Genomic DNA, 27379 nt, shown 5'->3' on the forward strand with positions numbered 1-27379 from the left:
GATTTTTAAAAGTTGCTGAGTACCGCCAGCTAGAGGCCATGCTCTTCTTGACTTGCTGCACACAAGGAAGAATTGGTAGGAAATGTAGTAGTGGATGGCAACTCAGGCAGCAGTGACCGCAAGATGATGGACTTCAGAATCATGGGGAAAGGAAGGATGGAGAGCAGTAGAGTAAGGACCGTCACTAGGAGAGTAGTAAAAGACTGGAACAGGTTACCCAGAGAGGAGAGTAGTAAAAGACTGGAACAGGTTACCCAGAGAGATAATAGAATCTCTGTCCTTGAAGGTTTTTAAGACTCAGCTAGAGAAAGCTTTGGCTTGGATGATCTAGCTGGGGAGGGTCCTGCTTTGAGCAGAGGGCTGGACTAGATGACCTCCTGAGGTCCCTTCCAACCCTTATTTTCTAATTCTCTGATTTTGTGTATCCTGAAATCTAGAATCCTGGCTGGAAGCACGGTGTTTGAAAAATTTTGGTGTGAAAATTCAAGCCTGTGATAAAATACATTGCAATCTTTACTATAGGTCTACAAGAAATATTGTTTGCATTCTTACACCTACTAGTTCCATTAAGTGGTTCTTTCTCTGCATATTTAAAAATGCACATCCAGGAATTAAAAATCAGAAATCTAACAACTGATTAGATTTCCATTAAACAGTAATACAAGTAATACAGCTCTTTTCTTTTCAGAATTGCCTAGAAATCTTGTGTAGCCATGGTGGACTAGAGAGTGAAAGGAAAGATAAGTGTAATCGAACACTGCATGATGTTGCTACTGATGACTGTAAACATCTCCTAGAGAATTTGAGTAAGTAAGAAATTTGTGAACATCACTATATCAAAATATTTACTACCCAGCACCCTGCCAAACTAATGAAACATTAATGCACTGTTACCTTTACAAAAAGCCTATGTTTTTTCCTCCAAAAAGCCTTTTTATTTTTATTTTTTTGTTTAAGTGTGCAGGGAAACTACTCCAATTTGTTTATAATAAATATAAAAAAAACTATCGTATTGTGAACTATTAGATAATTTCTATTCTGTTTTTAGTAATTCTATAAAATATTTTATTCCCTTGAAAAATGTGTTGCATAAGCCTAGAAACAAATGTAATGCTTTGGAATTTGTACATTTAGTATTAAATATTTTTTCCCCATTGGAAGTTTTACATGTTAGTTCTTTCATTCTTTACCTCCTTTCTTCAGATTCTTGGTGCAAAATCCCTGTTTTCCACGGCCTATGAATATCTTTTCCTACATCCAGATCATCTTTGGAACAATATTATTCTTTTACATAAAGTTTAAACAAAATATCAGAGGCTACCTTTTTATAGTCTCCCAACTTCAAGATCTTCTGTAACAGCAGTTCTCAACCTTTTTGTACCAGGACCCATTTGTAAACATGGATGACCAGTCCCAACCCACTGCCCCCCCAGCTCCCCAGCATGTGGGTCAGGAAGTATGCATGTGAGGTGTGGGGAAGTGGTCATGGGGGCGTTGGGTGAGCAGCCTTTGGCAGGCTGGAATTCTGCCAGCCTGCAAAGGAAAAGCCATGGTTTCCCACATTTTTCTCCTTTAAAGGAGAATCCATTTTTAAAGTTTATTTATGATTCTTTCTTTCGACCCATGGGTTGAGAAACTTTTCTGTAAGACCCCTGTTGTCATTTTGCTACTCTTTCAACTCTTAATAAATTATACCTGACTGCTTCCCAGCTGGGTCTGGTAACTGTACAGAATTGGCTGGTCCTGGCCCCCCTGACTGTACAATAAATACTCTTACTAAGGCACACTACCTTCATTGTACTCTATAGACCTGTTCACTTGTTTTCTGCCTTTGACCTATGGGTAATCCATAGGCCCATAGATAATCCAGCTCCCCTTCAAATTCACTAAGTATTGATGGATTAATCTTTTTTCTCCTTCACCATTTCCTAGTGTTCTTTTGCTAATTATGATATACACTGATGAGCTGGCCTGCAGCTTTTAGGTTCTTGTGCTTTTTTCCACTGGATAATCTTATGCTTCCTTGTAAACAGCATTCCATCTTAAATTATTGAGCTTTTGCTCCCTGATCCTCATCTCTGGGTTTTTCCAACAAGAATTTTCCCCATCAGAGCCCATAAACTGCTAGCTTGCACCAAAGCCTCTGTACTGTTCTCATCAGCCCTTGCTCCACATCTACATAGGTCTTTTGATCTCCCCATCATTCCTGAATCATGTCAGAACCCTCTTACCTCACTTTAGATGCCTGGAACTCATCAGAAGGCCATGCCTTTAATACATGTTCCACTTTTGAAGCATGTGTTTGAATAGTCTTTTCCCTGATGTGGTCTGACAGATTTAAACCAAAACATCTCTGAACTTGCTGGAGTTGCACTGGTTTATACCAGCCGAAGATCTGGCCCTTCAGTGCTTGTGAAAAATAATGTGACAAGCTCTGCTATAATGAAATCGTTTCCAAGACAAGCTTGTATCTTTTTTGCAACCACACTTCAGTATTTCAGAGTTATTTTATGAAATACTGCTTTTGTAGTAAATATGAAAGAGGGCAGGCTTTCGATCTTACAGAGATCTTTAATGAGCTTCATGGTATGAACAGATCTTAGTCTGCTACTGCTGTAGAATTAAGCCCCGCTTATAAGACCACAGCAAGATAAAGAATCTGCTGTGCTATGTATGTAAATTTCCTTCCCTTGTTTTACTTTTATTCACCATAAAAAGTGTAGGGGGAAAAATCTATGAACTTTGCACACTTAACTTTTATTATCAAACATATTTTTCTTCTATTCCTCTCTCCAAGAATAGAACCATTTCTCATCAAAAAATATCACTAGCCTTCCCTTCCACTTGACTTCTTTAGCTAATACATACTTTTCTGGAATGAAAGTATCTAATAAATAGGAGATAAAAGATTAAGTCTTGTTTGAGTAGTATAGGAGTATTTTTACAACTTATAAAATAAATGGAATGATACTGAATGGGTGTGTCTACATGTGCACTTGATGTGGGAGCAGTTTACTCACAAGTGCAGGGAAGCAGGAACAGATTTCCTGAGGCCCTGCAATAGGCCCCTGGTGCCACCAGTGGGAGCTCTAGGCTCCAAGGGCTGGCACGGAGCACCAGGCCAGGAGACCTGGCTGGGGCTGGAGCACTGAAACCTGCTGCCAGGGGATGCCTGCTTCAGAGGTGGAGACAGTGTCCCCTTGCACCGGCAGCAGGAAGCTCCTGGTCCTGGCTCTCTGATCAGGGCCAGGGGACTTCAAAAGAGCTGTAAGGGAGGGGCAGGTCCCAGCCCCCTGCCCTGATCCACCAGTGGGGCACATAGAAGCTAGCTCACTGCTAGCTGACCCACTAGCAGATTCGGGTAGGGGGCTGGAACCTTCCCAACCCCTGCAACCTTTTCCAGGCTCTGTGCCTTGATCAAATGAGGGCACAGGTCTGGGACCTGCCTCTCACCATGACAGTTCCCAGCCTCCACCTGCAATCACAGGATGGGGGCTAGAGCACGTGATTTACAGCCTTTTCCCTACCCGATTCTGTGATCATGAAGCTGGGCAAGGAACTGCATCCGCAGCCTCCACAAGCAAGGAGCTACCAGCACTGGCCCTGTGGTCACAGAGCCACAACTGGGAGATAAGGATATCCCAGCCCCCACTTTTGGATCACAATCTTGGATCAGGGGGCTTGGAGCTCCCTGCTGCCAGGGCAGGGGGTCATAGTCCATGCCCAGGCTCCAGTGCCAGAGCCTGCCCCACCAACAGGCAGCTTGTCAAGGCAGGGAGCAATCTCCCACCCACTGATGGCTGGCTGAACACGAGCAGATGCTCCCTGTCAGACATCTACACTACTGGTACTGCACACAAGTAAATTTGCTACTTGCATTTGCAGGTAGAAAATGTACTCGGGATTAGCAAAGTTTACTGCACAGTAAGCATGTGTGCACGTAAACTATGCTACTGCACAGTAAAGCATCCCTGGTAGACGCACCCAATGTGTCATATATTGTATTTCCGTGAATCCAAGATGACCTTAAATTTAAAATGGACCTTTCCCCAATGATTAGATTCATTACATTTGAAAATATATACATTTATTATAATTTTATATATATAAAATCTAATTATTGGAGGGGCCTCTTAACTTCATCTGCCACACCACTGCACTAAAGGAAGCAGTGGCAGGCAGTGGGAGAGACAGGTCGTGAGGGGTTCAGGCAACTTGACCCCTCTCCCTTGCCCCCTGCTGTCTCCACCTCCTCCCCCACAGCCTTTGCCCTTCCATGCACCGCTGCCACCCCACTTCTTACCTTTGTTCCAGCTCTAGCAGGCTCCATCCCTGCTCCTGCCGGGGCACAGAGAATATGCTTGCTCTGTTTCCAGTCAGACTTGGTAGCAGCTGTACCCTCACCTCCTGGGTTTCAACCAGAGCTACTGTTAAGCTGGACTTGAGCCATGCTCTGTACCCCACGCTAGAGCAGAGACAATGTCTGCCAGAGCAAAGGTAATTAGCTGGGGGTGAAGGGAGCAGAGACTAAAGAGGGGATAGTTGGGAGGGTGCAGCTGCCTGTGCTCCCAGCATCCTGTACTCAAATACAAAATGAGGAGCTCTCACACCAAGTTAAATGGAGGAAAAAATCCTTGTCTTGGATTCAAGTAAATACAGTAATAATTTATAGTTTAGTTTTGGTTTTGTCACTCAACTGTTTTGTGGTAGTAGACAGTGCTCTGCCATTGTATTCCCTCTCAAATAGTAGTGCTTATAATACTACTGTTCTGTATAGGGCAGAGGCAGAAATGCCAGTTATCATCAATTATTATCTGTAAATAATTTGTTTATTGAATTTCCAGATCTTGCCATCTTCAGTTCTCTAATTGTTTTTAACAGATGCTCTTAATATACCTTTAAGGATTTCAATCAATGATGTTGAACCAGCCTACTGTGGTACAGGGGATTTTGACATGGAAAATACAATATGTGCTTTAAATATCCGCAAGCAAACATCATGGGATGATTTTTCAAAAGCAGTGAGTCAGGCAGTGACAAACCATTTCCAAGCAATCGCATCTGATGGATGGAGGAGCCTAGAAGACCTGACATTTAATAATGCTACAGAATCAAACATTGGCCTCAATGCAAGCAGTATATTATCTGTCAAACTAGGTATTGCTCTTATTACTGTCAAGAGAACCAAAATTTTTGGTTTTTGCTTATGTGCATTGCATGACATGTTTAATTCCTCAGCTATGGATATCCTAGAGTACATGGGGCAGCTTCTGGGCTTAATCAGTCTTACCATAGCTGTATTTTTACTCACTGAACTCTTAATGTAACAATGCCTTTATTCCCTTGGAAAAGAATAAGATAAAAATATTTGATAAGGTTTCTTGATATGCTGCAGTACCTTAAAACAAACTTTAAAACACCACCTGCTTGAAAACTTTAAAACACCACCATCCTTTAGTGGTGGTTATACACATGGTATAGTACAGGGGCAGGCAGTTATTTAGGGTGGAGGGCTGCTTAATGAGTTTTGGTGAGTTGTTGAGAGGCACGTGGGTAGCCCTGACCCTTGACAGTTGCTCTGCCCATTTGTCCTCATCTGGGGACCAGAAGTCCCACCCTCTAATTCCCAACCTTTGCCACCAGAAGTCTCTCCTTTTGCCTCCTGGAAATACTCCTTTTGGGATGGGGGGCTGCCATCTTAGAACCAGAAAAAAAAACATTCATACACTGAAAGTCAAACACCTACTATAACATATTTTAATTTTATTACAAAAAAGATTTTTGTTATGATTTATGTTTGTGTTGTATACCTACAGGTGATTGCATAATTCTTTGTGTTGTATATCGTGGGGGGGTATGGTGGGGCGTGGGTGCACTTGGTAGGATGTGCGTGCATGTACAGTGGGTGTGGGGGATGTATGTGTGGTAGGATGTGGGAGGGTATGGGGGCGTTTATGAGGGGGTGTGGCTGTGTGGGAAAGGTATAGGGTATTTTGGGGAGTTTGGGGGCACATCTCCTGTGGGTGTGTGAGGGACGGAGGATAGGGGGATGTGGGGACATCCCCCCCCACACACTCTCCCCATGACAACAGCAGGTGGGCACTCAGGGCGCAGGTGCCCGATGGGGTACGGCTGCGGCCAGTGCTGCACATCACAGTGAGGGATGCATCCTCCTGTATTCCCTGTATCACCAGCATGCCCTGCCGCTCACACATAGCCCCTGCTCTCGCACAACACAGGAGAGAAGCCCCATGTGCTGAAGCCGGCTGCCTTTCTGGCTGGGGCTGCACAGCACTGGAGAGAAGTGCCAGGCACTGGAACTCACTCCCTTCCCAGCTCCCCAGGGGAAGGTGCCTGGGGCTTCCCTCCCCTACAGCTCATCCCCCACTGAAAAGGCAGCTGGCTCCAGCAACTGAAGCTTCTCTGGCAGGGAAGGCACCTGGCTCCAGCACTTGGGGCTTCCCTCCTATGCTGTGCAAGTTCAGTGGCTATGCATAAGTAGGAGGAAGCATCAGCAATACAGGCAGCCCAGCGGAGGATGCGCTCCTGGCTGCGATGTGCAGCTCTGGCCGGAGCCGTGCCTTGCCCGCTGCTGCTGCCACAGCCTGCTGGGGCTGCACACCATGGGGGGGAGTAAGGAAGGAGTGTGGAGGAGGGTTCCCGCACCCCCCACCCTCACTCACCCAAATGCTGCCCACCCCAGCTCCACACTGCCTCCACTCCCTGGCGCACAGACTCTGCGCTGCCACCAGCTCCACATTCCTGCCCTGTTGCTTCTCTGCCTGGAGCCAGCAGACTGGGGAAGTGGAGCAGGCCGCTTCAGCTGTGGCAGCAGCAGCAGCCCTGCATGGAAGCTACACACCGGCTGATTGGGCCCTTCTGCCCACAAGGGTGGGAGCAAGGCAGTTGGGTATTGTTGGGTATTGTAATGGGGGCTTCCCAGGACCAATTCTGCCTTTGGCCCACTTGCCTGTTTATGGGCCAACTGCCCACCTTCGCCTGCCATGACTTGATGTTAATTAATTAATAGTTGTTAATTAAGCGGGAGGCTTCCCATTTCTTGCCCCAATGCCAGGGGATGCTATCTGTGGCTCCATTCCTCCCCTACACCACAGCCCAAGCCTTGCAGATGGTATTTATAAATTTCTCTCTATGTTGGGGTCTTGGCTGCTATGGGCTTACCCCTTCTCTTTCTAGCTAGACCTGTCAGTCAAAAACCCACTAATCAGGGATTGACACCAAGGCTCTAACTCTCAAAGACTCACTTGGGCTCCAGCACCCTCTCTGGCACTGAGGTCTGTTCACCCCCAAGTATTGTGCCCCCTCTGGCACTGGGGTCCTCTTACCCCTGAATGCTGCGCCCTCTCTGGCACTGGGGTCCACTCACCCTCGAATGCTGCACCCTCTCTGGTGCTGGGGTCCCCACACTGAAGTAGGTCTCCAAATGAGGCCTCTTCCCCAAATAGCCTCAGCCGAATCCTCCGGGTATTAACATCCAACGCAAAACATAGGCTTCTATGGCCATAGAATTGAAAACAGATAATAAAGAAATAAGATAGGCAACATGCCTGCTTACTTTAGATGGTCATGCATCTGGCTCACAAAGTAGCGTATTCTTCCAGCAGAGACTGTAGATGCAGCACCACAGTCATTGGACATCCGCCTCTCTGGCCTTCTCCACTTGCCATTTGTAGAATCCTAGCCTTCCTCTTCCTGTCACCTGACTGGTTGGCAGGGCTTGAGCTTTAACCCCTACTTTACCGGCTGGCCGTGACTGGAAGGTTCTGGATTTAAAGGGACCACCTTGTCTCTTAGTAAGAGGACTAGGCTTCCCTGTTACAGGTATGTTTGGAGTTGTTTGTACACATGGGCACCTCGCTCCTACCTTCATGGACAGAATGGGTGGGAAAGGCACAATTTGTTGGTGGGCACTGTGGGCCGGATGAAAGTGCTTGGCAGGACAGATTTGTCCTGTGGGTTGTATTTTGCCCACCCCAGTGTAGTACAAAGCTGTCCACTACACAGCCACTCCAGAATAACCAAACAAAAAAGAAAATTCCTTTACAGCCTGATTAGCATTATCTTTTGCCTTTGTGTATGTAGTTATTAGTGGTAGGCATTTTTAAGATGCTCCTATTCTGATCTGATATAGTTTTACACAACAAGTAAATACAAATTGGAATGCTATCATTGGATGTTTATTTTGTGGTGACATACAAGGTACAGAACTATGGAAAATCAGGCTTTGCTTTTGAAAGCAACCTAATATACATTCTTGGATGGACTCAGTTAGCTTGGTTTTATTACAGTGTTGACATTGCATAATTTAATTTAATATGGGCAGTGTTTATTAAATAGCAGTATATTGTATTGTATTAATCTGCATACCACAGTGTTCCAGTATTGAAAACTGTATTTTTAATAATTTGTAAGAAATGTCTACCTAGATCTTATTTGTTTGTCAGAAGAGTACATGTACACACCTAGTGTGTGCAGGGAGGTATGCTGTGGGTGAGAAAGACTCTATATAGATACAATGTTTATGTGCCTTCTTTCTTTCTTACAGGAAATGTTTCATGGTCACCAGGTCAGATTTTTCCCCAGCCACCATGGGAGTTTTTGAACAGGAACACAGCTGAAAACATAACTGTATTTTTGTTTGGTAAAGGCATTTACAGTTATTTTGTTATGTAATATTTTAATATTCATTGTAGATGTTGTGAATTCTTTGCTTCTTTATCATACTAAAGAATAAAAAGAAGTCTCCTCTTAAATGTCAGATGAAGCTAGTCATCTATAAGTTAGTTCGGTTAAAATGAGAACTGCATCTAGAGCATTAAAAAAAGAGGTAGCATTTAGCTGAGTTTTTGGTTGTAACCATGTCAGTCTAAGGACATAGGCAGGAAAGTTTCTTTGAGTAGATCTGTTATCTTCCAACTAAGTAGTTGGAAAAAAGTTCTTAGCAAGCTTTTGGGCACAGTCACCCTTCTTCAGGCATGGGGAGTCTCTGCAGGAATGAGAGAAGCCAAAAGTGTGACAGGATGTCAGTGAGAATGCAGTTAGGTAGAAATTAGAAAGACAAAAGGTAAAGCATGGAAGGGAGCGGGGAGAAAGCAGGGGAGAAGAAAAAGGCTAACGGGAAACATTATATTGATAGAATACAAATACAAGGTACAAGGCAGAAAAGAGGCTGTCTGTGAAAAAGGAAATAGTTGGAGATCAGGAAAACAGGAATGAGAGAAGCTAAAAGTGTGACAGGATGTCAGCGAAAATATCCTGTTTCTACCTATTTACATTCTCACTGACATCCTGTTACACTTTCAGCTTCTCTCATTCCTTGGAGTCTCAGACCAGTAGAGACTCCCTATGTCTAAAGAAAGGCAACTGAGCCCGAAAGCTTGCTGAGAACTTCTTTCCAACTACTCAGTGGGTCTAATAAAAGATATCACATCTACTCAAAGGACCATGCCTGCCTGAGGTAGCATTTAGGAACTCTTATTGTTGAGGTTGCCATGATTTTGAGGAAAATGAAGCTTAGCACCTCAATTTCACTCTTGAATTGACCTTGTTTATATTGTTTTAAAGCTGTTTTCTGTTCCACTCTGCTGGAGTCCCTTAAAAATGTTTGCATTATGCCAGTTATTCTGTTCCATGCATCAGATCTCTGTTTCATGGTCTTCAAGATGTCACTGCATCTGGCTAGCAAATACTAACTTTGTGTAATTACACCATTATTTTTGCAAATAATGAGGATTACAAATGTTATCTAATGCATTTTTTAAAGGTCCTCAAGAAGGCTGCCTAAATAGTGTGACTTATGCATCTATGATCCATCTTCAGACACTGCAGAATTATCTCAGGCTGGTAGGTACCAAACCACTGTTTGTTTGTTTTCATCTCTCATGGATTTGGGAAAACTTCTGTGTTATAAAGATGGGTAGAGATGGATTTTTTCAACCTGCAAAAATGTACAGGATTCACAAAACCCTTGCATTAGGGTGGTAAGCCAGATCTTTAGAAAAACTTTCAAAGAGGAATTCTGAGAAAAATGACTTTGGGGTCGGTTGAAATGTTTCATTTCTATTTTGATGTTTGTCATTGCTTGTTCTGGGGGGTTTTAATAGAATAAATAGCTTTGTTCTGAAAATGTTGAAATGAAGCACTGACATTATAGGGACTGCTTCTGCAAATATATTTCTAAACAAAACTTTATAATATGATTTTGTGAAGAAGTTCTTTGTTTTTTTTCAAAATAGCATTTGGCAAAAATTTTAATGTAAATTTGGACTTCCTCAACACAGTATGCAGTCCTCAATTTCTGCACCATTCTTCCAAAAGGTTCCTTTAATGAAGTATCAACTTTGTCATAAAGAATATGAAAAATCCACAAAAAAATCAAGGAATTTCAAATATAAGCATTTCTCATATTCGTTAGTAGTAAACATTGCGCTGCATTTAATACTCCATCTTCTATTTATATTTTATTTGTTAAATAGTGAACTCCATGTGTTAGCAACTTTGTCTTTCCCACGTGAGCACCACCAGGTTCCTGTTCATCGTGTGATTTTTATCTGTTACATTATACATACATTAACAATAAAGTGCAGACATTCTGTGTCCAGTGTATGTTTCTTCTTAATATTAAGGAGGAAATGTTGATATTTTTTTTTATATCATAATTGCTTTGTTTAGTTGAAGTACTTATAACTAGAAATAAATATTACTGTGAAGTAGGATGCCTGAACTTTTTTAATGAAATTAAATGAATATTTGGCTGAAAAGTATAAAACTGAACTAGATTACTCAATCTTTCACAGGTTTAATAAAGTCTGTATTGTGGTCACTATTTCATTAAAAACACACTTAACTCAGTCTCTGGACATTGGAAATCTAAAATTGGCATACTGACATTTTTTCATAGTCCTTTAATTTCCTCAGGATTGACACTACTGTTTTGCCTTTTTTGGTTTTATGAAGCTTGTGTAGTATTTTACTTTAAACAATTTTAAGGGTTTTTTAATGTGTGCTGTCAGAACAATAGTATCTAAACCTAAAATAACTGTTTTTAAAGTCATTTTTTTCAAAATGTTTCATCTTTCAGCCCCTTGCTTTGTCTCAGAAAAAATAGCTTACTAGATTAGAAATTAATTTGGTAATTTTCATGTTTTTACTAGCTACTAACTGATTGATTGACTGAAGCAAGTATTAAAGTATTATAAAAGCATGACATATTGACAGCTTTAAAGATTAAACTGAATTTTGATCTCTAATTCATCCATAAAGTATTTTATAAACCATTTCTCACTCTTATTTAACAACAGTTTGTTTATACAGTTCATATGCTTTGAACAATGTCAGTTGTTGGCTGTGTGAAAACTGAATGAAAAAGAAAATGTGGATGATTTAAGTTAACTTTTGGTCGTCATTGCTTTAGTAGTGATGGAGCCAACTCAAAACTAATTAATACATAAGTGAAATTTTATCTCTGGAGCCCTCTGCTGGTATTCTATATGATTAGCAGAAGCTGCTATAAATGTCAGTTTCTTTTAGCATTTTGGTAAAAATAAATAGTTTGTATGCTTCCTTAAAATCAATTGTACATCAGTGCTGAAATTCTGGAGTCACCTGATTTTACAGAGTTGAGATCCACAAGTAGTTTTGATTCTAAATGAGTTTTAATTTTCCAGAAAACTATGTGATATATTATGAATATCAATTAGAGATGGCTTTGTCATTCAGGTAAAGGTTAACACCTGTTTAAGTAAAAAAAAAAAGGGAATTAGACATGTGGACAAATAGCTGGACTCTAACAGGAAGTTAGTTCTAGCATACGAACAACTGACTTCAGATTCTAGTAGCTAAATTGTAATGCTTTACCTGTCAGGTTAGTATTCTCATTGAAATACTTGTTGTGGATTATCCAGTCCCAACTTGATCTTTTTTTGGCATAGGATTTGATTAAGTTACCTCTAGCTAGTGCACCCTTATTCATCAAGTTTAACCAGTAGTGAAACATAATTTTTTTACATAGTTTTTATAAATTAAGAAAACTTCCATTTAATTTCTTGAAATATAGATTTGTCTTTAAAGCAGCAGCATACCAATACTTAATATTTAAGAGCATTAACCAGTAACACATCTTGGTTCCAATAATATGAAATAAAAAAATTCCAACCTCCATTTAGGTTTTGGTTATTTTTGTTTGGTTGTAAAATATCCCAGCCTGCAAACATTCATGTTATATTTACTTTCACCTACAGGTTGAACAATACCATAATGTCATCTTTCATGGTCCAGAAGGAAGTTTACAAGACTATATAGCATATCAGATAGCACTCTGCATGAAGGTATTGAGACAAAATACCCTCCCAAAAAATAGTCCGGAATTGAGAGCATGTAAAGCTTCACTAAACCTGTGAATTTTCAATACAGCAAAAACAAGTGGCTGCAGGATTCACCTGTGAAATAGTTAAAGTTGACGTGGATGCTGATTTCTGTAAGGAGCAGCTTGCAGAAATATTCATTAAAAGCGGTAAGATTATTTCAGAAAATCTGGTTTTAATAACTAGAAGACAAGGTTTTAATAATGCATACAAAATAAGCATATTAACATGTTTTGCATAGACTAGGGCAAACGCTAATAAAATTTTGAATTTTTCAGAAACTGGAGATAAAAGACAAGTCTCTTGTGTAAGCTAATACTAAAGGTGACATTTCCATGCTTTGTGTAAAGGTTTGTGTAAACTTGATGCAAGTTCTGTTAAAGAGTTCTTAATTTCCTCTATCCCCTTTCCATTGTACTAAGGAAATTGAACCAGATAAAACGTCCATCCTTGCTTCATCATTCCATGAGTACAGAACTTCACCTTCTTCCAGACTATTAGCATCTTTCCCAAACAACAGAATCTAATTTAGAACTTTTATTAAAAAGTTGGATATATAGAATCATAAGTAGTATGTTTCTAGAGCTACAAAGACACTATAAAAAGAGTAATCAAATAACTTGTATTAAGGGAAACCCAAAGTATCATTAGCCAGAGTGTAACTCTAACTCGTCCTGAAGTTTTGTTTACTCTCTACTGTGTTAGTCCACTGGAATTTTTTTTAGTCGGGATGCTGGTTGCCATAATCCCCTCCCTTGAGTCAGACTACTGCTTTATAACTGTCACCTTTTAGGTTAAATATTTCCACATTGCTGTTGTGTCTTCATCACAGAATATTTGTGGTTCATGGTCAGCACAGATCATTACCAGTTCCTGACTTTCTGGATTTTCAGCAACCTCAGGGTTTTTCACTAATGTCCTTGCAGTGGTGGTGGTCTACCTGCGTATAACAACTGCAGTACTTGGACACCTGGCTAATGAAGGACAAATCTTCCCAGTAGGTAGCAGGAGAGATTGTATATCTTGTACCTGTTTCACACCCAGGAGCTCAGGACAAATCCTTGAAAGCTGAACTTGTTCTCAGTACAGAGCCTGAAATTTAAAGAGATTACCAGCCATCATTTACCTTCCCCTCGAGGGATTCCAGATCTTGACTGAAATAATAGTTCAGCCTGAAAGTCATCCATCATTAAGAGACAGAACCTGCATATTTCTCCTGGTTCACATGGCTTTGTGTATCTGCATGATGCTCTAAGCCAGGATACACTTCAGCTACACACAGGGGCTAATTAAAGTAAATGTCTGCCCTAGACAAAGTGGCTGCCTATACATGTGTTCCCGGACAACCGCTCTAATTAAAATACCTCAGTGTTGCACATATTAAGCCCCTGCATGTTTAAAAATGGCTGCGGGACACTATCTGGACCTCATTCGATGAGGTTTAGTTAGAGTGCTCCACAGCCGTTTTAAAACACATGGGGCCTTGAGACATGTGATGTTGCTGTGACTCTGGAGCATTTTAATTCAAAAAACCTATATTAAAGGAATTGTAATTTAAATGAAGTCTGCTCCAACAATTAGAATGCCAGCGAGCACATGTATCGGCAGCCAGTGCTTGCAGTTCCCCTTCTATTCCATTCTTCTCTGATGTACTGAAAAGATCCAGCCAGCACTTACAAAGGCATCACTTTCATTGCCTCAGACCCAGATGTCAATAGTAAAACATGCCCTGCTGCTGGGTTGAGGAGTATACATATAGGTAGGTCATCTTCAGTTTCCAGGCTTTGGATTATATGAGCAGATGAAAAAGCACATCCATATTTGTGGAGTTTGGAGCACAAAGCTTCCCAATCATTTCTATGTTATGTCTCGAGATTTCTCATCTATTTTACAATGAACAATACCACTGCTATGTTTTATATCAGCAGGCAAGGTGGTGCAAGGTTTTCCTTGTGGAAAGCAGTAGAACGTTTGTCATTAGATATACCTCTCCCTTGCCTTCAAAGAAGCATGTCAGATATTCTCAGCACAGTGCCTCAAGCTACAAATAAGTGGTTTTGAACACCACCTTGTCTAGAGATCAGAGTTTTGTCTTTCTCAGTAAAGGGTGTAGGATCTCCTGTTCTAGTGGAATTCTTATCTGACACTGAAACATGCTGTGAACAGGGAGGCTGTTGTGTGCCTGCTTGCCTGATTCTTTAATCCTGAGAGTGCTGCTTGCAGTGGAACATGGATGTATAGCTTATCCTGCTGACCTGAGCCTGACCAAAGCAATTTGATTCCTGAATCATGCTCATCTGTCGTTAAGGAGCTTCAAGATGTTGCTAGTGCTCCCAGATGTGCTTTCTTGGGAAAAAATGGGGAGGATACTCAGTCTATGCCTGAAGTCCTCCATTTTCCAGCCTGGATTCTGTGCTCTGTGTAGTAATAAAACCTGTTCTTCTCCTGGCAGAGAGATGTTCTGCTGGAGCCAAAATAGAATAGCATATCTCAGAATTCAGTCAGGATCCACAATATCGGCCTTTCTTTGAATTGCCAAAGAAAGGCAAATCAGTCTTTTCTCATCCTGAAGAACAAAAGTTCCTGAGGGGCCTGACCAAAGTGTTTCCTCAAGTTAAGTGATCTGATTGAGTGGGACCTGAATTTAGCCTTCAGAAATGTGATGAGTTATATCCATTTGAACCTATGACATCTTGTTCATTCTGTCAACTATCCACAAAGACAGCCTTCTTTTAGTAATCTTCGGAAAATCTTCCATATCAGTTGGAAGAACAGAAGAATAAATGCCAGTGTTCTGGCTCAAGGAAACAGCACCAGCATTGAAGCCATGTTTATACAGCACCAGCTCCACTCTAGAGGTGGGCAAAAGAAGAAATGCAATATTAATATCATTACCTGGGAGACCTGAACACTGAATTATCCACAATGGCATTGATGATTTTGCGCATAATAACCTCACTATGGTGGCAGATATATGACAAAGACAAAGGAAAGAACTGTGACTCGCCATCACCAGGATCTACTCCTTCCTTCCTGAACGGTTTACCATATCTGCAGTCTTACGTGTGTGGATCTCAAATCAGCTTCTTCAGTCTTCTGCAGACTTGCCACTGACTTGCGTATATATTGAAGAATGTCATCTTCATATTGAGGGACTTCCAGTGATCAAATCTTCAGGCGAATTGCTGGTTACTGTTATTACTGACTAGATTTCAATAGGCAAGTTTCTTAAAAAAAAAAAAAAAAAGAAGACCCCAAACCTAGCTTTTCTAGGTGGTGTTTGGGAATTTCAACCCCTTATTTAAATATTATTGTATCTGGTTTGTTACCCTTGGGTTTTTTGTTTCGTTTTGATTTGATTTGATCGCTGAAGATGGGTTTTAGAGATTTCTTCCTGGGCAATAAAATTTTTGGAACTCAGCCAGGCAAACATAGTGAATCTCTGGAGCATGTAAATAGCATCTTTGCTTTATCACATGCTCATTTCTCCACTCACAATGAACAAGCTTTTGTTACAGGTGCAGATGTAGTCTTTATACCTTTTTTATTTTTTGAATATGAAATATTCTATACTCCATTCGCTTGTTCTGTTTTTTCAATGAACGCAGAAGGCAAAAACAAAGATAAATGTTGTTAAATGCAATATTTATAATAAAAAAGTTTTTGTCATAAGTAGATATTTAATTGGATTTTTATATTACAGCTTGTCTAATCCCAGTGAAGCAGCTTCCTATAAGCAAGAAAACTATTGTGATTTTAGAGAATCTAGAAAAAGCATCCTTATCTGAATTGCTTGGGGACTTCTTGGCACCTCTTGAGAATCGTGGCTCTGAAAATCCCTGCACTGTTCAAAGAGGTATTTAAAAAATGGGTAGAGAAATGTTTACTTTAATAGTTACCATATGATGGATTAATTAAAAGAATTAAATGTCATATTTTGGCTTCATATATCATTCCAAAACAACTGTTCCTAACTGCATGTGATAAATTTTAAAGTTCATTATTTCCAATTTAATTTATTTGTAATAACAGCAATGTTACTAACATTTATGTAAAATTACAATAATCAAAACTTTTATGCAGTAAAATGTCTCTGGTTCATTTTTAGCAGATGGCGTTTCTGAGGCATATTACTTTCATGAGAACTGCTTTCTAATGGGAACAATCGCAAAGTGTCGTCTTCAAGGTTCTGACTTGGTGGTTCAGCAACATTTCCGCTGGGTTCAGCTAAGGTGGGATGGAGAACCGATCCATGGCTTGCTTGAAAGATTTTTAAGAAGGAAAGTTATAAACAAGGTAGGAGCAACTGGTTGGGCCTTCAGGGGATTTTGTTCAGTATAGATGTTATGAAATGTACATAGTGTTATTGCCAAAAGAAGAATCCCATAAATAAGAGAATTATTCAGAAAGTGTTCCTTTCCCTTTTAAAACATTTAACCATAAAAAAACCAAGAAGTTCACCCTCCAGAACTGTACTTAAATAACGATTTTACACTACATTACAAACAAGCCAAGTGTCCCTTTCAGGGATAAACGTATCTGCAAGTATTGTACTTGGCCACAAGTAGGAAGGTGAATAGCACCGGTCTGCCATTGATAAAAGTAGAATGGTACATAGTTAAACTATTTTTAAACTAAAAACAAAATTGGCTTAAATGAAGCATCAACTTAAGTCACACTGAGGTGTTTTCTAGGACTCAGCTTTATCAACTTGTATATGAATCGCTTACCCTGTTTACATTAGGTGCCAGTCCCTTTAAAATCATATCAATGCTAAATTTGGCTGGGGAAGGAGGTGAGTTCTAACTTTTCAATGAAAAATAAAATATTTCAGATAAACCCCCAAAATGTTTCTGTTTGAAAATATTTCAAGCCTCACATCTCTGTCATAGGCTGAGATTCCCGGTTTGTTCTAGATGTCTCATGATTCGTCATGGTCACTTCTTGTAATTGGGAAAGCAGCTCTGTCACAGGAGATGCCTGGCTAGCTGAGGAGACTGGCCCAGAAAGGAGAACAGGAGGAAACTGAACTACAGGTCCCATGAAGCATCGGGGTAGATTACCCAGATGGAAATATTTTGTCCAACCTCTAAAATATTTTAGTTTTGAGTCAAACCTTTTATTAGGAGGAGATTTTGATTTTTTCAACAAAAAAAATGAAATTTTCTGCAGAAAGCAGAGACGTTTCAAAAATGTAGTTTGTCAAAAACTTGATTTTATATTGAAACTAGTTTGGATGGCAAATTTTTACCCAACCCCATTTAAAGTGTTTTGGCTAGTATGTGATAAAATGTGACTATTTTTCATTCTCTAGACAGCTCCAAGGTTTGTATTTGGTGATAAAGATATTTATGAAATTGACTTCTTCTGGGGCTGGACTGAAAAATTCTAGGCCCCTCTACGTGTGCAGGTAAAGATGCAGTGGGATTTAATGCACAACGCACGCAGTTGTACCGCCTACCATTCCACACATGCATGGCAGGAGGCACGACTGTGGGATCACATATGAGATCCCATCGTGCCTTATTGCTGGTGCAGGAGGAGCCCAATCCCAGGCAAGAAGCAAGTTCCTGTGGCTGGGAACCCCACACACCCCAGTTAATTTCACAATATCTGTAATATGTAGACGGGGCCTTAGTTACTAAAAACTTGCCATTTGGGTTCCATTTAAACTAGCAATCTAAAAGTGAAAGATTACCTAAACTGGAAGTAAATGACAAAGCTACCCAACAACCAACCTCACCAGCCATGCTTTAAAAATAAAATATATCTAACTCGTACATTACAAAACTTTGAATTTCTAATTACTTGATAGAACCAAGAATCTAATGTTGCCTATAATATGAAAACAAAAAAAACCTGTCTTGTAATAGAGTGAATTACCTGTTTGGGAATCTGTAAGATAATCATTGTAGGCTAATACTTTACTATATTATTAACAGAGGCATTTAGTTTTAATTCTTACTTTTCTAGCACATAAAGAGATTGTGATCCCATAAGAACTAGGTGTTTTACTGCATATCATCTTAAAATTAGCATGTATTTTATATTCTGAAGATAAACTGTTCAGAGCCAGCAGGGCTGTGCAACATTAGTTTGACCTTACCACCTAAGTTCCTTAGGTTTACACCTTCACAGATTTTTTTATTCGCCCAAGAATAATAATGTGCAAGGTTTTTAAATCTAAATGAAGAGATACCATGAAATGTTAATTTAGAGGAAATTGTTCTTCCCAAATTCATTCAGCTTATTTATTCAAAATTGGCTGCTCAAAAATCCATGCAAGTTTCTAACTTGTTGTAGCAAGGTTATTGATCTACAGAAATCTGGTGGTAATAGTTATTATTTTGGAGGGATATATTTGTTTTATATCCTTCTGCATCCCTTTGTTTTGTTTGGGGGGTTACTCTCCCACCTCCCCCATGAGGGTGTACTCTGTTTGTTCTGAATCACTGAAGGGTTGTTTGTTTGGTTGAATGCAAAATATTGGGCTAAATCTTGTTTCAGATTCCCATCCCTAAGGTTCTTATGTAGCCATGGAGTCTTTCGGGAGAAGGGCAACGTATAAATTGAATGAATGAATAAAGAACAGCAATATTTTCACTTCAGATGATTTAGATTGTTTTCACCAGTGGCACAACAAGATGCCTTGCATGCCTGCCTGCTGGTAGAGGATGAGAGCCCTGCTGCTGTTTAGCTCCATACTCCAGTGCAGGGGTGGGCAGTTATTTTAACAGAAGGGCCATTTAAGGAATTTTGGTCTGCTTTTGAGGGCCAGAGGGCATGGTGGGAGCTGACCCAACCTTAGACCACAGTCACAGCTGTTTATACCACCTAGCACGGTGTGGGGGGTCAGCCCAGGGAAAGGCCAATTTATCCTATCCATCCGTGGACCCATCCTCCCAACACCCACTGCCAAGGGCACTGGACCAAGTGGGTGGGGTGGGGACAGGCTCATGGGGTGGTGACAGTGCAGGGCTGAGGCTCAGGGCAGAGCCCTGGTCCACTCCTCCCATGTGGGCAGAGCCTGTGGAACTGGTCCCACATTGTTACCGTGCTGTAATCCCAGCCCCACCCACCTGTCCCGCTCCCGGATGCAGCCCTGTTCCGTCCAACAGGCTGAGCACACACTGCCCACAGGGGCCCCAGGCCAATCTCCATGGAAACTCTGCTCGCTTGCCTGCTCCATCTAGCACCCCCAGCAATGGGTGATGGGTGGATGGACCCAAGGTACCCAGGCAGCAGGGCTGGGGTCTGGTGGCGGCAGCAGCAATGGGATAGACATCTGCCCTTGAGTGGGGAAGCCAAGTCTAACTTCCACACTGCCCCTGCCCCACTGCCTCACCCCTTGGCCCTGCAGACTGCAGCTCCCAGCATGCCTGAGAGTCGCACACCAGGATAGAGCGGGCTGCACCAGGCAGCACCTCCACACCTTGTGGTGGCACAGGGGTCACTCATGACACAGCCTGAGCTGCCCCCCCCACACCTGGCTGGGCAGGACCAAGCAACCTACCATGGTCCAGATGGAATCACTCAGGTGGTGTTTGAAACTGTATCTTCTGTTTCATATTAGTGTGCTCCAAACACCAGGAGCCACAGGCAAGGCATTGATCATTGTTCTCTCCATCACTAAACCAGGGTCACTGCAACATGCATTTAAGTGTATTGGATAAAATAGATAAACAAATCTAGCATCATTTTGGAGCCCTCGCTTTTCCAGGATGCTATTCTTTCACTGAGCCACCTTCTGCCTGGAGTGTGCAATAGACAATGCCTTAAGCAAGGCCTGGTAGTTCAAGCACTTTACTGAGAAGCAGGAAATGCAGTTTCAAACCCTCTCTAAGGGAGGGATGCCTGAAACCTGGATCTTCTGTTCCATTCCTGGTGTCCTAACAGTTAGGCTATTGGGTTTATAATCTTAAGGAGGATCCTTCTCCTCCAACAGCAATAAACGCTAACTAATCATGTTTCTGAGTGTTGTTCCTGGTCTTACACAGTGTCACATGCTTGCTCAGACAGTTCTCCTCTCCCCAGGCACCTACACATCCTGAGTGCAACCTACTAACCACACTCAGAAGGGAAACATAGGTGCATGTAGCTACATTGAACCCTAACTGTGATTAAGTGCCAAAGACATCAGTTACGCGACTATTAAGTGCCTCATATATGTACTAAGGTGAAAGAATCTCTAGCCACATGTCCACAAAATTATTTGAACCTTTTATTTTTTGTGTAATCATATTATATGTTTAAGGAAACAAGGTTTAATGCATGAGGTGTTCAGAATACTTGATGCAGATTTACTCTGACTTTTCCAGATCATTAAAGGAGGCGTTTTTGTTTTTAATTGTAACTGATTTTCATAATATTCAAGTAACTATAAACCAAGCCCCCCTTTCTTCCTTCTTGATACCAGTATTAAATTATGTAAAACCCTGTGTCTTTTTTTTCCCCTCTCTAGTTCAGAGGTAAAGTGCCACCTCCATACAATCCAGTGTGCAAGGTCATCGACTGGATTCTTGCTGTTTGGCACCAACTGAACTCCTGCTTATCCCGGCTAGGTGCACCTGAAGCAGTCCTAGGGCCCAAACACTTCTTCTCTTGTCCAGTGGTGCCTGGTTATGGTCATATGACAGTGAAGTAAGATTTATAGTCTCTCTTTGGCAATGTAAAGGTACAGTGAGATACAGCAGCTCCCCCCATCTCAGCCCCTAGCCATTTCTACCTTTGACTTGATTTTGATTTCTTTAAAAGTGTAACATTAACCATATTCATAATACTTAGTCTTGGGGTAATTACAACAAACCCGTTGAAGTCTTTTAATTTACCGATATGTACTTTCAGACATAATTCCACCTCAATGTATTTTTATCCAAGAATATACATAAAATAAACACAGCTGCAGTTAATATTTACTGGCTGTTTATTGGCGGTGTGGTGGCAAACTGTGTTGTCACATAAATGCTTATAATTAGGTTCCATTAACAACTCAGTCCTATTGTTTCAGTTTCTCTGGCTGAACAGGAAGCTCAGCAAACTATCAGTGCAGTTTTTTTGCACCAAGAAGTGTTCTGATTTTTTTTTTTAAATCACACCTTGGATTCTGAAGAGCAGAACAAATAAATCAGGAGAATTATCAGTTCACACACTCAGCTTGCCCAGCTTCTTTTTTTGGCCTTGGTCTTAAAAATTAAATGTGATCATCTAAAGAATAGTATTTTGGGTTTTATTTTTTTATTTATTTGTTTTTGCTTTATTATGCTATGAAAGGGCCTTACCTTAGCATAGTTTTTTTTCTGTTTTATGCGTTAGAAGCATTAGGTAGCTCGCAGCTAGTGTTCTTGCATATTATGAGCTTGATCAAGACATGCAGATTGAAAGACAGACACAGGGATGGATTTAAGCAGAGACCTTATTTTCTAATGTTTAAAAACGATATCTCAAAGGACAAAATGTACCTCTGCACCCTATTGGAACTCCCCCATAATAGGTCAGATATGTGTAAAATTTCTTTGACAGTGTGTCCTGAAGAAATTTTTCTTGCTTATATGCTTCAAAGGTGGATGTCCAAGCTATGGAATTCTGTAATTGCCCCCAGAGTTCAAGAAGCAATACTCTCCAGAGCCTCTGTGAAGAGACCATCTGCACTGGGACAAACAGCAGCCAAAAAATACCCTAGCCAAGGACAACAGGCTGTGGTTAAAGCTGCACTCAGTATCTTGTTAAATAAAGCTGTCCTGCATGGCTGCCCTCTTCCTAGAGCAGGTACTAATAATACTTCTCAGCTGAAAAGCAAGTAGTTTGTATATTAGAATGTCTTAAGCAGAATTAGTAACGTTTAATAATTATGCTAAACCTACTTTAGAAAGCTTTTTTGCAGGTGTGGTGCAAAGTGTTGCAGTTAAAAACATTTGTTCCCATTGAATGGAATGTACATGAGAAATGTCTATTATTCATATTAATTTCTTTGCTAACTGTTTGTCACTTTTTTGGCTACCTTGCACTATCAACATGACTTTTAAATGTGTGGTATTTTTCTTCAAGAGCTGGATCATTATAAATCAGACTTCAAGGGAGGAAATTTCCCTTTATCTGTGGTTGCAAGTTACAAAAGCTGTAACAAGAAAAAGGGTGAAAATGCTTCTTGGAGAAAAGTGAGCACAAGTCCTCGTAAGAAGTCAGGCCATTCATCATCATGGAACAAGCAGGAGACAAGAAGAGATGGTAAAGCTTTTTGTGTTTTGAGTCATGGAAAAGGTGTTAGGGGTTGACTTAATAGGTTAGGTTGTCTCTGTTCCATGGAAGAAGGAAGTATTAAAATTCTGTTTCTTTTGCAGATATGAGATTGGAATGTTTATTTATTTTCTTTATTTTTTGGAACTCCTTTAATTTTCAATAAAAACAGCTGACATTTAATATTCATTTGTGAAAACTGTTTGACTCTCTTTTCTGGTGCTTACACGTATCTGGTTTAAACTTATTCTTGTAGTTAAATACCCTCCCCCTTATTTCTGGTACATAAAGAGGTAAACAGTATTGTAAAGAGATTAATTTTATAATATTATTTTGTGCATGTTTTACAAACACACAGCAATAATGTAAACATTCCTGTTCTAAGTAAGAATAAAAGCAAATATGCTCCTTCTTGTTATGCATTAATTCAGTTTTGCCAGCTGATTTGACTTAAACCAGTTTAGAACGTGGGTGGTAGACCTCTAAAGAATGACATAGGATACAGTAAGAAATTATGTTGGAAGTGCAAGTTAGTCATACACTGGATGTATCCACACAAGATGCTTTACTACACCATATACTAATCTACTGGTGGCTGGCAGGGAGCATGAGGATAAAGCTCCCCCTGGCTGTTGCAGCTGGTAGAGCAGGGCAGAAGCAAGAGGGAGCACATGTGGACATGCTCCTAGGTAGGCTTACTGGGACTTTAATGTACAGTAAAAGTACTGTGCAAGTAAAACATACTTTGAATTAATATCACCTATAGAAATGCCCACTTTTATCTATCTCAAAATGGAGAACATTATCATGCCATTATACAAGTCTGTGGTGCATCCACATTTCAAATACTGTGTGCAGTTCTGGTCTTTGCATCTCAAAAAGGATGTAGTAGAATTAGAAAAGTCACAAAATAGGGAAACAAAAATGATCAGAGGTATGGAGCAGTTGCCATACCAGAAGAGACTCATCATTTCAAAGACAAGTTGGTTGTTTTCCTTCTCCCCCTCATTTGACTAGTAATTTCTGTTTGGTTGGATCAAGAGATATGTTACTTGCAGGCATTTGGCAGAACTTGGAGGGGGGAAGAAAGCCTACTATAGCCAACTTACCCTAAGAAAGGGGTAGCTCTGGCCCCTTTGTCTAATTCAGCAATGCAGTGGGACCTTAAAGCTATTCTGAAAAGATACAGAGGACATGGCTAAAGTATGCTGCACTTTTAGCCGTTGAGAGTATAATTAGCCAATGAATGAGAATAACAATATCGAGTTATGCTTTGTACTAATAACTTAACTTTGCCTCCTTTTGCAGGTGTGAAAGCTAAGAGCACATTGCAACAAAATAGTAACAAAAAGGCTTCTCTCACCAAAAAGTAAGTAGGCTTTGGATTCTAGTACCTAGCAAAAAGTAAAGATAGCAGAACTGTATCGCAAATAAGTTCACTTTTGTGAGCAAATGGAGTTTTTATTGGATTTGGATCCTCTTTAGTTTCAGAACTAAAGAATTGTAGGCTTTTTTCACTCTAATTCTGGAAAAATAATTTCAGGCTTTTGTGCCTTGTTTTGGTAGCTCAACGCTTGCAGAGCTTACTTCTATATGTTGTTCAAACTGTCTAAGACCTGAGTAATAGTATATAAGTAATAGTATATAAGAGTCCAAATATTTGGCCTTACAAAAGGCAGATGGCTGCCTTTTCACCTGAAGTCATACCAAAAAGAACCTCTGGCTATTTCAACTTGGTGGCTGACAATCTAAAAATGTAAAATACTTGCATTTTAGCTTAAATAACAGGATTTCTTTAAGTAGCTAATGGAAGTGGCAGAAGGGAGCTGCATTTTGTGCCACCACATAGGAGACTGAAGTCCAGATTTGAGACTTAGAGACCATCATATTCACAGCTTTGCAGAGGCACCTAATTCTTTGCATTTCTAAAACAATATCTTCTGTCCAAAAAATGAGCAGCTGAGAGCTTTGGCATTGAACTGATTTAGGCAGTTGTACATGCTAGCAGAAACATCTCTCATTGGAATGGTGGAGATCAGAGATTAAATTGGATAGGAGAAGGTCTGTAATTAAGCAACAAAATTAATGCCTAGAAAACCACTGAGAGCTACAGCAGCCTGCATCTGGGATAGTATTTGTACTCCAGAAAGTTGCTGAGATCACTGTGCAGTTGTACAGTGTTTGTAAAAAGAGAATGCTATCACTGAAGCCCTCAAAGATAACGGTTTGATTGTCATGGCCCTTGTTCAGTTATTTTTTCTTGTTTTGCTTCCATAGATCCCCAGAGAATGATCAGATAAGAGTATTAGATCTGGAGCAAAGGCTGTCCCTTGGTTTTGACGATGAAGTAGACCTTGTGCGAGAACTTCAGTGTATGTGTTCCAGCAAATCAGAGTCTGATATCAGCAAGGTAAATATAGGAGTTTTCAATAACTTGCATCATTAACTAGCAGCTATTTGCACCATAAAGTATTTTAGAATTATAAATACTTTTTGAACTGAAATACATTCTGAACTGAAGAGGAGCCAGAGTGCGCTAATAAATGAAATGATTGAGACTTTTGTGATTTATTATATACTTTATAAAGTGAAACCTTAAATGTTATATCATATTACATGTTCATAGGAATTTGTAGTGTACATTATAATTTACCAATTCATACATGGTAAGGAACTGAAAGTCATATGAGAGAGCCTACTCCTATGTGTAGGAACATACCTAAATAGCAGCAAAGGTGCACTGTGCAGCAGCTCCTATAATCTTTTTCTTTTCACTGCACTCTATCCCCCAACCCTGATTGCCCTGGTGGCCCTGCTGCTTCCTGCTGATTGGCTGAGAGGCAAAGACTGCTTTTAAATAATCCATGTTTTTTTGCCTTCCAGCTGATCAGCAGCAAGGCCACCAGACCCCTTCAGCCAATCACTGGCAGGAGGCAAAAAAGTGCAGCATATTTAAAACTGCAGTCTTTGCCTCCCAGTCAATGAGCGGCGAGCAGCAGGGCTGCCAGGGCCTCTCCACCAATCAGTGGTGATGGGGCACGTGGTGAAAAGACCAAGATTAAAGGAGCCTCTGCATAGCACACTTCCATCGTGATTTAGGCAGGTCCCTACCTCTGTGGTTGCCTTCTCACACAGCCATACTGCTTAGCTTTCATTAATTCAGTCTTTCTAAGTGCCTGTAAATCCAAATGAAGTTGCTTCCACTGGAAGAACACCTTATAGTCCAGTAGAAACAGAAAGTTTTTTCTAATATGGACTGTACACTTAATTTGCTTAATGCAATCCTGTTACTTTTCATTGTTACCCCAAAGTTCTCCCTAAATAACTACTTTCTTGCTTAAACCTTTCCAGGCATTTTGCTTTATTGTGTGCTCTGTGAGATCAAGGAGAAATCAGAAACCAGAAACTCAGTATCCCAGCCCAGCTTTGTTTGCTAAATGCCTACCCAAACTGGAAGATCTTACAGCCCTTCCAAAAGATGTCCAAGTTTGGGCTCTAGTGGCCCTTAAAATAGAGGGAGTAAATATGGGTGTCATAAGCACATTGATGGCACCTTACTCCAAATCTCTGCACAATCTCACCCAACAGTCTCACATACACATTGAACAGAAGGAGCCCTGGGAGACCCCATAGGAAAGGCCCCAAGGGGCACTTACCCACAGTACACTCTGGGACATCCCTGCTAGGAAAGAGTGGAACCAATTTAGAGCATCCCTCCATTTTACATGACCCACCAGGTCATGTAAATGATTTGTCAGCACCTCGTATCCAGCTCAATCAAAGACCACTGAAAGGTCTATTAAAGTAAGAAGGGCAATTTCCTCTGGCGATCTCCAGGTGAAGATTGTTGATCAAGGCCAAAAGTGCAGTGTCTGTGCCCTATTCAAGATGGAAGCCAAACTAATGCAAGTCCAGGAATGGCATCCAGATATGCCTAGAGCTGTTGGGTAATAATCTTCCACAAAAAGTTGAATCTAGCCATATATCAAGTGAAAACGTATTAATCTTTTTCTTGATGTTTGCACACAAATCCCATGCCAGTATGTGCATTGAGACTAGATACCACTATCTTTTCCTTTTAGACATACTTTTACTTTTAGAAGTCTTTATATTTCAATTTATTGTTCTTCGGTTTTAGATTGCAGATTCTAAGGATGAGCTAATGATGTTCAGTAGCTCTCAGAATGATCCTTTGTTTTCAGCAAAAGTTCCTAATCCAAACAAAACAATGTCACAAAAGGTATGTGGAAAAGTAAATTTGGCTGTAGCATCAAGCATAACTGTGTGAAAACGGTTTTAAAAGTTTTCTAAAACTTATAAAAATTTGTAATTGATTTATGGGTGGGAACCAAAAGAATTTGTTTACTGCTCTAATACTTTACAGATGGAAAAGTAGCATAATTCCTAGTGAAATGATACACTGAACTAAATTTTATCCCAGGGTATCCGTGCTGTACTCAGATACCCTGATTTGTTATTTGCATTTGTGCCTTCATGTGGTTTTTATGTTTTACATGAAAACTTCTACCAGGTTGAGTACTGTGGATGTTTGTTTATTCTTATAAGTTATTTTCCTTCTTTTTTTTTAAATAGGAGTATTCTGGCTTTGGTTTTTGTAACAATCTTACAAGCTATAACATTATCAGTGGTCAATATATTCTTTTCTTTTTTACATAAATGCTTGAATATGACTTTTTCTTACACCATCTTTTAGTTGGATGGTAAAGCTTGTAGCTGGCAGAAATTTTAAGAACCAATTTTAG

The 27379-nt window shown here is 40.4% G+C and overlaps 1 protein-coding gene across 6 annotated transcripts in view; it reads left to right on the forward strand.

Annotated features, from left to right (window-relative positions):
- Positions 1-27379, forward strand: part of CTTNBP2 (cortactin binding protein 2) — a 269416-nt gene that overhangs the window by 233976 nt on the left and 8061 nt on the right. For 4 of the 6 annotated variants that reach the window (XM_090042216.1, XM_090042219.1, XM_090042218.1 and 1 more), the window contains 14 exons: positions 689-806; positions 4882-5157; positions 8567-8662; positions 9785-9864; positions 12261-12347; positions 12433-12532; positions 16087-16239; positions 16492-16679; positions 20845-21023; positions 21943-22148; positions 22428-22607; positions 23925-23985; positions 24894-25026; positions 26755-26856. In XM_090042216.1, coding sequence (XP_089898342.1) covers positions 689-806; positions 4882-5157; positions 8567-8662; positions 9785-9864; positions 12261-12347; positions 12433-12532; positions 16087-16239; positions 16492-16679; positions 20845-21023; positions 21943-22148; positions 22428-22607; positions 23925-23985; positions 24894-25026; positions 26755-26856 — 1959 coding nt within the window. The remainder of the gene's footprint in view (positions 1-688; positions 807-4881; positions 5158-8566; positions 8663-9784; positions 9865-12260; positions 12348-12432; positions 12533-16086; positions 16240-16491; positions 16680-20844; positions 21024-21942; positions 22149-22427; positions 22608-23924; positions 23986-24893; positions 25027-26754; positions 26857-27379) is intronic. The other 2 variants (XM_090042217.1, XM_090042221.1) reach the window with 2 other exon arrangements.

Source organism: Crocodylus siamensis, chromosome 4 (assembly GCF_052110815.1).
Source record: "Crocodylus siamensis isolate JL-2025a chromosome 4, ASM5211081v1, whole genome shotgun sequence".
In the NCBI taxonomy this organism is placed as follows: Eukaryota; Metazoa; Chordata; order Crocodylia; family Crocodylidae; genus Crocodylus; species Crocodylus siamensis.